General features: G+C 36.0%; 1 protein-coding gene across 13 annotated transcripts in view; it reads left to right on the top strand.

Annotated features, from left to right (window-relative positions):
* Nucleotides 1-12,140, top strand: part of PDE4D (phosphodiesterase 4D) — a gene marked incomplete at its 5' end in the record, with an annotated part of 636,111 nt that overhangs the window by 614,965 nt on the left and 9,006 nt on the right. For 10 of the 13 annotated variants that reach the window (XR_014319338.1, XR_014319339.1, XR_014319340.1 and 7 more), the window contains 5 exons: nt 3,877-3,970; nt 7,631-7,803; nt 8,790-8,888; nt 8,978-9,142; nt 10,514-10,613. The exons of 1 other annotated variant lie outside the window; for it this stretch is intronic. Coding sequence is in view for 7 of the 12 variants with exons in the window: in XM_082783123.1 (XP_082639249.1) it covers nt 3,877-3,970; nt 7,631-7,803; nt 8,790-8,888; nt 8,978-9,142; nt 10,514-10,613 (631 nt within the window). Of the gene's footprint in view, nt 1-3,876; nt 3,971-7,630; nt 7,804-8,789; nt 8,889-8,977; nt 9,143-10,513; nt 10,614-12,140 lie in introns of those variants that run through there. 2 more of the 13 variants (XR_014319341.1, XR_014319342.1) reach the window with 2 other exon arrangements.

The raw sequence follows: 12,140 nt of genomic DNA, 5'->3' as shown, positions 1-12,140 counted from the left end.
TGTTCTTGTCTCAGCACTTTTATTCTCACTCTATCAGACTTTTCAGACTTTTTTTGTTGAACTCTGCTGCTGTGACATCAGTATTCTGTAGTGAAGAACTGTGTAATTGACTTAATGGATGTTTTATAGCCTGTCCATTTCCACAGGGAATTTCCTATACTATAGTTGAGGGCAGTGATAATCCAAATGTGTCATTTTTTCAATCTAACAGTGCCTGGCCTGCAAAATGAGAAAACCCTTATGTAGAAGAATACAATATATGCATAGCTCATCCAAAAACCTGTGATTCCTGCCTGTGCAAAGCTGACAATATTATAATTAAAGTGTATGTAACAACATACTCGATTCATTGTGATTGATTTTGTTCAACTACAAAACTATGTGACATTCAGATTTTTTAAATTCCTACTCAAAATAATATCTTTAACATTTACTATTTCAAGAATTTTTCATGTTTTGCCTTGTTTTGAATAAAGTGCTAAACATTATTTCCAAGATGAGAAATGAAGAGGGAATATGAGCAGTCTAACCAAGTTTCAGGCACTTAAAAGAGATGTTTTCTGGTTGTTCTTGATTCAGATCAAGAACAACCCTGATTTGCAATAAGAGCTTGTGGGAGCAACATGAGAGTTAGGCAGAATTTCATTCTCAAATAATAATGCAATAATGCATAAATATGTGGAAAATTGTGCTCTATGAAGCAGCAAGTTTTTGAGAAATTTGTAAATTCTGAAAAAAGTAGAGGCTTTGGGATTATTTTTTTTTGATATTTTAGGAAAAAAAAAAGTTTTTTGTTTTTTTTTCCCCAAAGGACAAGATATTAAACATCAAAAGATTAAGTAATGTACAGATATACTGCAAAAGGACATAATCAAGAAAACTATTTCAACAGCTTAATTGCTGTTCAGTTAATGCTCCTTTATTTTTCTCATGCATTGTCATTTTCATCAGAAACAGCTGTCTGTATATGGTCTACAACTTCATATGTTCCAGTGCAGATGACGGTCATAAGGCTTTGTCATGTGTAATTAGGAAATCAAAGCCATTTTCTAAACTCCACAGTCCAGATGTTCTCAAAATAGATGTCAATTAAAGCTGTGTTGGTGTTGCGTCAGCAACATGTGAAAGAACGTGAGGAAATCACACTTCTACAATGCTTTAAATCCCAAAGGCTTCTCTCATTGAATTCACTGTTAGCAGGAGGGCTTTCAGAAGTGTGGGGACTTGTTTTACTGTATGCTCATATTCAGCTGCAATGTAGTCTTCACCAGGTTTTATGCTGATGGCCTAGCTTATGTGCTCTGTTGTCTTTCGGGGTGATGTGAGGTAGGCAAGACTTTGCATTAGACCAGTCAGGAGCATATGATTGGAAGAGACTGCTGTGTCTCTTCCAATCCAGTCCTCTGTCATTGCGGGCAGCCAAAAAAAAATAAAAATAAAATAAAAAATAAAAGAAAGGTTAAAAGCCAAAATTGTATCAGGTAGCATCAGGTAGTTGGAAAAAAAAAAAAAAAAAAAAAAAAAAAGCATAGTCTAAACACTAAGTTGTTCTCCTTTCAAACATGGAAAATTTTTAAATAGATGGAGAGCTCCTGAGCTGTACTTACTTTGGCTGAATGGTCTGTTGTTTTTTTTTTTTTAAGTGTGGCAAGTGGGCAAGTGATCCAATTGTGTTGCTCTACAGCTGCTAAAACAGCATGGCAGCATTGGGCATTACCTGAGGGTTTATCAGGAAGCAGGCAGACAGATGAGGACTATTGAGGGGGATCCAGGGGCATTAGCTTTATGAAACCGAGAAGGAACGTATATTGGAGTGGTAATGGATTTACTGATGACATACCCGTAAATTAATGCCATTTTGTCAAATTCTTGCATTTTTGTTAAGATTCATATGTGTGATATTTAATTTAAAGCTTCAGTTTCTGGGGATAGTCAGGAGACAAATAATCTACAACTTTTTGCAGTTTTTGCTCTAAATAATTCAGTTTTTCACCTTGGGTGAAGAACAAACAAATAACAACAAAAAACACACCTATGTAAGTGTGTCTTAAATGCATGTTAAAAGTTTCAAGGTCTTTTAAAAATACTTTCAGAATTTTTGCCCAGTCATGTTATTTCTTGGCAGGCTTGACTCTTTTTTTTTTTTTTTTTTTAACATTTGTAACATTGGTGACGAACATCTGACTTCACTATGGAGACTAGCACTGGTCTCATGCAGAATGTATAGCTGTATAGTTCATAGCCTACGTAACTGTATTTGCGTTATGGTTCAGATTTTCAGAAATCTATTGAGTGCTTGCTAGCACACGTCTGTATCTGAGATCAAAGTTGTTCCTTTGGCTTGTGACAGAAGTGTAATTTGTAGTAGGAGTCTTTGTAGAGAGAAATTCCTGGGCTGATGGTATGTCAAGATGGCAGGAAAATGTGGTGGCTAATGGTTAGAATGTTATATTAAAGGTAATTTTTATATTGTGCACTGTGAGCAATACAGTAATTGGTGACTTCCAAAGACATTGAGAAGAAAATAACACCTTTCACCGTGCAAAACCTCTTTGAAGTAAGGGCTTTGATGATTCCAGTGTGGTGGAAAGGAGGTGGTCAATGTTTAGTCTACTGCTTTATCTAGTATATAGAAGAATAATTTTATAGTTTTCCTCATAAAAGGAATGTTTACAGGGTTATATAATAAGGATAACTATTGCTTAATATAGTAAATGATCATGTCTAGCTGCAAAAAAAGCACAAAATGAGTTTGAAAATGGCTGAAAATTATTTGGCCTTGTTAAGACAAAAGGAGAAGGGAAAGTAACAACAAAATGAAAAAATGGCACAATGGTAGACAATATTCAGTAGTGACAGATATTAATTTGCACTGGAAAGATCTGGTTGAATTGATAATAAATATTGCTGAGTTGTATTTATTGGTAATATCAAGGCAGAGCTATATTACTATATGTGAAATGCCATGTAACGTAGAGCTGCACAATTAGTATATGGAACACAATGCTGCAGGTTCTCTCTGTGGAAGGAAGCACTTCTTCCCAAACTTGTGTGAGTGATGGAGCCCTGGCTCAGAGAGGTTGTTCAGTCTCTTCCTTGGAGACCTTCAAAAGACATTGTCCTGCTCTGGATGTCCCTACTTGAGCAGGGGTTGGGCCAGATGGACCCAGAGGTCCTTGCCAACCTCAGCCATTCCAGGATTCTTTGAAGGTATCCTGGGCTCTTGAAGGAGTAAAGAAAGACTCAATTATAATGATGCAATCAATTAATGCTTTGTGGAATGCTAATATGCACTCACATCAAATGGCTGCCCATGTGAATCAAAGATAAACCTACATATTGGCGTGTAGGAAATCAGTAAGATATTTTGATATTTTTAAGGAATGCCATCAAATTCTGTACGTTAATGACAAAGGAAGAAACTTGAAAGGTTTTGAAAGGTATTTCAAATATATATAAATAGATTAATTTAAAAATATGATAAGAAACTCCTAGAAGATAAGGGATCTTGTGTAAATATGTTTGCATTTTCTCTTCAAATTAAAATAAAAAACATGACAAAAAAAGGAACATTAATTATTTCTGAGTTTATGCTTATGCCTTACAGCTTTAAGTTACAAGTAGGACCCTGTGCCTCAGCAATCGAATCGCGATTCAGTGTTTTAGGTGGTTAAGAGTTATGTTTTTCAACAGATAAGGAAGTTAGTAGGGAAGAACAATATTATATGTCATTTTTGCTTTCACTGTTATCTTAGTTGGTATGTTCTTACTCTTGTGTCCTTCCCCCTGTTATAAATTGACTGCATTTTCTAATCCTAACCGAAGTATGTCTTGATCACTAACTTATGCTTTTTTGCTTTTGGTTTTCCTTTCCAGTTTAAAAGAATGCTCAACCGGGAGCTAACCCACCTTTCTGAAATGAGCAGATCAGGCAATCAGGTCTCTGAATATATATCAAACACATTCTTAGGTAAGACCATGATGGGAGCTAACTTTTTTGCTGTTGTTCTTTTTAATCTCTTTCTGTGTTGTGATAGAGCTTAAAAGCAGCTTCCGTATAATTTTCTGTTTACAGAAGCTGTACGTTCAGTACAGAGGTTATGGTAAATCCATTCCTTTACAGCTTGTGTAGTTTGTGTGTGTGGTTTCCCTGTGTACTTGCAGATAAATACTCATCTACATATTCTCATTATTATATTGCTACCATACTAAGATATGAATATATAATAAATCAAGTATTTCATAGATTTGAAATAGTTCTTCCATTCTGTTTGCCTTCTGGCCAGAAGGAAAGTTAGAACAAAGAGGTTTCAGTGTGCTGAAGGCACATGAACACATGAAACCTCATTAAATCTCACAGTGCATGTTTCTGATGGTTTGGTATTCCCTGCCTGCACATGAGAAAGCTGATGAATATGACTAAGTCAACATCTGAACAGACTGCTGCCGGAGAATTTGTGCAGCAAAAGAGCTTGCACTGTGGGATGTCAGCACTGAAAACCCTGACATGATATTATGAAGACTGTATTTCTTTCTCTATAGCTTTGCAGAAGGCAATGTTTTGTTCAGTTTTTCATATATATATAAAACTGGTGAAAATTAATAAAACTTGGTTCCATGTGGTTGATTGTGAGCAAGAAAATAAAGTTAATGTATAAATTTTAAGGAAGTTTTGAGCAAAACACAACTGGTTCATGACTGTGCACATAAGGGGAAGCACAGCTGGATATATCTAAATTAGGATAGCGAATATATTAAAAAGTGCCAAGGCTAGGAGAAATTTTGTTTTATTTGTGTGAGATAGCTGGGGCTTTTTGTGCTTTTTGGAAAGAAGTGGGGTTTTTAAAAGTCCCATTTTATCCCGCTTGTCACTGTAACCTAATTGGATCTCTTCACGTGCCCATTCAGTTTATCCATGATTGCAGTAGCTGTCTGAGAAGTGCAGCACAGCAGAGTTTCATAAAAGAAGAAAGAGATACACCTGTGTTGCGGAGAAGCAGTATTGCAGAGCTTCAGGAGCCACTTAGGCTAACTGAAAAGACTTAGATACCAGTCTCTGTATGGCTTTACTTGAAAACGTAAGGCTGATTTTGACAGGGTAAGGAAATGCATGTCTACCTTTCAGAGGAGACCTGAGTGTGGAGCAGAAAGAGCACTGGAAAGGCAATCACTTACAAATTACTGAGCTATGGGTTTTCTTCAGTGGCTGGATATAAATGAAAACCCAATCTGCTAAAAAAAAATGTATACAAGAAGAATACAGTGGAGAAAATACCTGAGCTACAGAATTATTGCTTAAATCTACTATTTCCAGAATGTGCTGTCTAAATATATAGATTCTGAGATACAATGAAAAGAGGGAAAATATTATTTCCATAGAAAATTCAAATGAATCTAGTAAATTGTTTTCTTAATAGATAACTAATCTCCTGAACATTTACAGACTTTCACATTTGAGATTTAGGAAGATGTAATGAGAAAACACTTTTTAATGTTTTTCTTCTTCAAAATAGATAGATTGTTTTCCTAGGTAGGACTGTATGAGATGTATGAAGTTATTCTTTATGACAACTAATATGTTATTGTGTAAGAATCAAGGTTCCTATCCTGAGTCTGATAATATGTAAGCCTTTTATTTTTCAGTGTAATTAATCTGTTTTCCTATGAAGTGAAAGTGTAAGAGAACCTGTCAACAAGTATAACATAACCAGGGTCAAAATGGCAAGTTATCTTTTCTAGATGTTCAGATAGGTCTGGAGTACTTTGCCTCATTACTACAAAAGCATAGGCAATCCCGTGGAATTCCTTAGGAGATTTAAAGTTGTTCAGACAAGACCCTTCCTTTCACTTGAGTTGCTCTGACAGCTGAGCTTATGAACCTCCCGTTGATGGCTCTAAACTTTGTGCATATGACCAAAATCATAAACATCAAAACATGAACACGGGTCCCTGCTCCTCATCTGTTGTCGGTTTGCACCAGTCAAAAGCTCTAGTGCTTATCCTCCCTCTTTTTTTCCTGATTGTCTGCAAGCAGAGAGCAAAGTAGGGGGGAGTGAAGGGGGGACTGGAGAACTTAGTGCTGCAGGCTAAAGCTTGGTGACATTTCTGCAGTCGCTTCTTCACTCTGATTTGTTTGGAATTTGAAGTGTCCAGTAAAGGCAGACTGCTAAAGGGTAATTAAAAAAAAAAAGAAAAAAAAAAAAGGAAAAATAATTTAAAGAAAAGGAATAAAGTGAGGAAGCAAACACAATAACAATCTAGAAATTAGGAACAGACTTGCTACCCTTGCCTGGTTTCAGTGTCTTTCTTGAAGATGACCATTGCAGGAAGGATAAAGTAAACATCTATTTTTAAGAGTCCCAGTTTTCTTTTCTGATGTTGTTCTTTTTGTTTCTTTTAAGTTGTTTTTAAATCATAGTTTTCACTCAGCTCCTGTGTTAGAAACATATGTCCTTGATATTACTTGTTCTGCTAGAATATTTCTTAAGGAAGAGAAAAGATGCAGGCAGATCTTGTCAGAAAAGAGATGAGTTAAAGGAAGTTATTAAAACACTACATTTAAAAAATGGCATGAATAAAATGAACAAAAACTAATGCAAATTCCTAGCAGTTTTTTGGCAGGAAAATCCTCTGTTGCACCGATTTCAGTTGCACTGGGGACCATGGGTGTCTGCAGTGCGCCATACCCCCATACTGTTTCTGCAGTGATCAGATGACAATAGCCTAAATACACTTTATTATCCCTTTGATCTTTGCCAATAGTGGTAGTAAGATTTGCTGGCACAGACACTGAGGTATATGAAATAATACCACTGATACTGCTGTAGAAGCAAAAGCCCACAAGACGGATCTCTTTTTTTTTTTTTTTTTTTTTTTTTTTTAGCAGAATAGTCTTTTTGTCAGTACTACTTTCTCTGTTTGAGAGGTGCTATACATTGTAACAGAAAAGAGCTGCTCTTCAGATGTGAGCTGCCTCTACATGCAAAACATTTGTTGATGAGGCACCACTGGCAAAAGATTTTCTGAGCTGTAGAGATAGCATAAACACAGGCAGCCCCCTTTAAGGGGGTTTTGGAAAGGTTTACATGAGATACTGTTTTTTTTGGTGGTGGTTGGTTTTTTTTGTTTGTTTTGTTTTGTTTGGTTGGTTTGTTTGTTTGGTTTGTTTGTTTTTTGTTTTTGTTTGTTTGTTTTTGTTTGTTTGTTTGTTTGTTTTTTTGCTTTTTTTTCCCATAAAATAAAAAAAAATCAAATTTTCTTGCCAAATGAAAATACAGACTTCTGTTCATGTGTTAAAACATTTATAAACGAAAGAGCTAACAATATCCATAGGGCTACAGGTGCAGAGAAAGTGGAAATTAGACAGTCACAAGGCATATAAAGCCAGTTCAGAAATCTGTGAAATAGAGCTCTGCTTTAGTGAGGACCTGGTCTATGTTTGTCTCATTTCATGTTTTAACTGCTGTTGATGTGAAATATCTGTTGAAAATTCTCCAACCACAAATATAAAAAAAAATAAAAAAAAGTTCTGTTAAGCATTACAACATCCATAATATGAAAATCAGCAGTAAAGCAAGCAAAAATATTTGTAATTCATATCAAAAATATCTTTTTTCTCATTCTTTTAAAGACAAACAACATGAAGTTGAAATTCCTTCTCCGACGCAGAAAGAGAAAGAGAAAAAGAAGAGGCCAATGTCTCAGATCAGTGGAGTCAAAAAACTGATGCACAGCTCCAGCTTAACTAATTCCAGTATTCCCAGATTTGGAGTTAAAACAGACCAAGAGGATGTTCTTGCCAAGGTAGAGAATATTTAAATCCTTGAATTTAAACCGTTGAATTGAAATAGAGGTTGGTCAGATGGAGTTACCAATATTATTCCATCTTCCACTTAGAGCTGTTGATTGCAAGCTGTAGCATTAAAGGCTGATCTCACTTAAAGTAATGTAAATCCAGTGAAGTGGAAGAGTAATAACTGAAATCAGAATCAGGCCGTAAGGGTTGATTTCTGCTTGAGCAGGATTTCAACAGGAATGTTTCCTGTCAGTTGCATATATTAATAATAATAATGCTGCATATTCCTTAATAATACCTGAGGAAGGAAGAATAAACTTATATACTGTCAGAGGAATGAAAATCTACAGCAGACTGATGCTTTTCAAAAATGCACAACTGTATAGCATTAGAGCTATCTTTGCATATCCTGTCTTCAACTCCTTTTTCATGTCCGTATTTTGTTTTCAGGGACACTTCTGATTTTTGCACCAGCAACAATTTGGCAATAATCTAACACTGGTATAAAGTGATTATTCATTCAATTTTAGTTGTTAGTATTTGGAAATATGCCTATCATTATGTTCTCAGGAATCCCCCTATTTATTTCAACAGTCTGTTTTTGAGAATCAGGAAGACAGCAGCAGAACTCAGTGACTTTTGCAGTTCACCTCCTCGCTGAACTTTGCCCTTACTAGGCAGTGAGATAGAAAGGGTGTGAGCTCATTCAAGATACTGCAGCATCTCTTCCTCTGGAGCAATTCACTTAAAAGTGGAATTCTTTCCTCCCTAGTGAATTAAAATCAGGAGAGGTGGTAGATGCCAGTGCAAATATGACAAGAGTAATAGTAGCAACTTTCCCCCTTTTAGAGTTTAGCATATAATTTTCACAGTGACTCTAGCAGGCGTCAAGCTTTGCATTTTCATGAGTCTGCCGTTTGTAGCTGTTTTAATCAAAAAATGCTGGAATCTGTGTGTTAGAGTTCAATGGTTCTGTTGCTTGATTCTGTCCTAGGAACTAGAAGATGTGAACAAATGGGGCCTTCAGGTTTTCCGAGTAGCAGAACTATCTGGAAACAGACCTTTGACCGTCATCATGCACACTATTTTCCAGGCAAGTAGGAGCAGCCATACTGCTTCATGCTTATCTGAGAGATTTTTCTGTGCTTTGTAATCTGACTTGTTTCCCTTTTTCTTTTCTAGGAACGAGATTTGTTAAAAACATTTAAAATTCCAGTAGACACTTTAATAACTTACCTGATGACCCTAGAAGATCATTACCATGCAGATGTGGCATATCACAATAACATACATGCTGCAGATGTTGTTCAGTCAACCCATGTCTTGCTATCAACCCCAGCATTAGAGGTAAACTACACCAAGGTGGGAAAGAGGCAGGCATGAGAGGAAGGGACATACTTTGACTTCTCAACTAAACGATAAACATTTTAGTTTCTGTAATATTTTTCAAAAAGAAATCTTGACATTTATTTCATAAGTTGCTCTCTCTTAAAGATACTTTGTGAGGATCCGGGTTTATTTGTGTGTAAATATTGTGCAGAAAAATGTCATGTTTTTCTTCAAAGTCATGGTCTTATACTTGCAGATTTGTGTTGTCATAACCTTTTTTGTTGCAAAACAATTTGTAACTTGTTACATTCGTTTCATTATTAACTGCTTCCTGTTCCGTCATTACTTCCCATGTGAGACTCACTAACCACAGTGGAATTGCATAGGAAAGACAGTGATAAAACAGGATTCCCTCAATAAGGCCATTTGTTTATTTGTTGTTGTTGTTGTTGTTTTTAAATTGTGCGTATTTGTTCTGAACCTGAATGACAGTTGGCAAAGATCCACAAAGATTCTGGAATTCTCTTGAGAAAGAGGGAGATCAGCTTATGCTCTTAAATCCCCACCATCTTTACCAAACAGCTAAACTGAACATCAGGAGCATTTTTAGATTTTATTGCTTTTTTGTTTGTTTGTTTGACTGTATTTAACTCAACTGTTTTTGATGACCTTGCTCTCAGCAGTTTTAACCAGTAAAATCGCAGTATATGCCCAATACCATTGCTGATCTACATACTTCTAAGCTGTTCTTGATCAGTTATGAAAGCCATTATGTAACTTGGGAACTTGTAACAACCTGAGACAAGACTCAGTGACACATCAGGTCCCTTGCAGTCCTTGCTGCCTATTTTCCTAATAGTCTCATACAAAGAAATATCAGTAAATGCTAAGTAAAATGCCTTGTAGTCTATCACCGTTTCCTTTGGTGTCGTTGAGGAGATGTTCATTCTTCAAATGCAGGACTGTATGTTTATTGTGTAACATAGACATGTCAGATGTAACATGAAAGAATCTGGCAGGAATTTTTAACTTGAATTTGTGCTATAGGTCAGAAATCTAAATCTGTAACTACTGGTTTAATAAAAGTTGATTTATTTGTAGACTGAAGCTGAGAAACGCTTCAGTTGTTACTGAATTTAGTGATGCTGTTAGTGTGAAGTAAGGATAGTTTTACTTTCATGGCCAAGCTGGAAATATTTATGGAATTCAATGTAATGGATGATTTTACAAAAGATTGTGATAACCTATGTGTAAAATACCTTCTTAAGATTCCTGATGCATTTCAAATGTGTTTTTTTAACGTTCAGATCAAGATTAAACTAGACTCCTTTTACTGAAACCGTTTTTTCATTGATTAGTGATTGTCATTTCTATTTCATGGTTTTCTAGGCAGTGTTCACTGATTTGGAGATTCTTGCAGCAATTTTTGCCAGTGCAATACATGATGTAGATCATCCTGGGGTTTCAAACCAGTTTCTTATCAACACAAGTAAGTTTGATATTCAGTGGTTTTATCAAAAATTTGCTGCAAGATCTGCACATAGCACCTGAGAAATACAAAATCTGTTAATTGTTTGCTTTTACTTGTACCTTTTCTTGGTAAATGGGTAGATGTTTGTATTTTCAATTGGATATTATTTTGTATTACTTGTAACTTTAGAAATAATATACACAGTACTGGTTAGCAAGAATTAATAAGACATGAAAAATAAGAGAGAGACTATAATCCTGTCACTATTTTCTGTTTAGAAACGGGAATGGTAGGTGCATTTCTGGCTCTACCTGGCTGCTGTACTTTTTTTCTGATCTCTTCATAGTCATGCCTCATGGACTGAATTTTCTCAGCCTGCCCTGGCAGACTGTGGCAAATGTCTTCTTTTTTTTTTTTTTTTTTTTTTTTTATATGTGACTCAGTGATGCTTCAAATACGGAGGGGTGAGCCCCAGTGAAAAGAGACCCTAATGCCATCTCCAAATGTGAAACACAGTGTACTTGTTCTGCATTCCTCAAGGCTGTTCTATGCAGCACTACATGAACCACTTCCCTCTTTTATCTTCTGCTAGAAGAAAAGTACTGTTAGCCTCATTGAATCTAATCATGGCACATTTACCGAGTGGCTTCTTGCCCTAGTGCAACCTGCTTTGATTATATGACTCTCTTTTCCTACTATAAGTGGGTAGCACATTTTAGCAAATTCCATCATATGCTCGTATTTCTTTTGCCATCTGTTGTCTTCTCCTTTTACAATAACTGACCCAGAATTAACAAAACTTGAAATAATTCTAAGAATTCAAGCATGTAAGAAGAAAAAGCTACAGAAATGGAAGCATACCTAGAAGTTGTGTATCTGACCCATCGGTTTGCATTTTCATAGACACTGTCTGGGTTAATAGATTCACAGGGTGAATCTATTCCACTGGTGCTAAAATAGTATGACCCCATATCAGCAATATGGTTTGAAGAAAGGAGATTCTGTTCTGACTCATTTCTGCTGTACATTCAGATAAGACCTCAAGTCTAGTCTGTATCTAATTTTATTTGCCTTAATGGCCTGAGGGCTACCCTGTAGTGAAATTTTATTTGGTGACTCATCTGCAAAGTGAAGGATTGGGACTGTCTCTAGATTTCTGGTACTGTGTTGGTAATAAGTGCCGTTAGCAGTGTAGTGTAGAAAGATGGTGAATCAAGCATTGTTCATGAAACTGTGTAAAGCCGAAACACTTAAGAATAGGCACATATAAGTAAAGTTTTTGTTTATTTAATTAGAAATTGAATGGCAAGATGTATTGGTGGCTCAGAGTTGCTATGGGGAAACACTGAGTTGGTTATGTTTAAGCGGCATGACTGTCAAGATGAATGGGCCAGTAGTGCTACATAAAGCTTTCACTTTTAAGGCAGATGGTTGAAACTCAGCTGAGTTAAGAGTGATACTGATGTAGCGGCTTAGAAAAATGTCTCGTTATTCTCAGTTCCTTCTGATGGAGAAGACTTCCTTGTAAATCGAGTAGTGCCACTA

The sequence above is a fragment of the Aythya marila genome (assembly GCF_965140915.1).
Source record: "Aythya marila genome assembly, chromosome: Z".
Classification (NCBI taxonomy): Eukaryota; Metazoa; Chordata; class Aves; order Anseriformes; family Anatidae; genus Aythya; species Aythya marila.
This window is presented reverse-complemented; position numbering and strand designations above follow the sequence as displayed.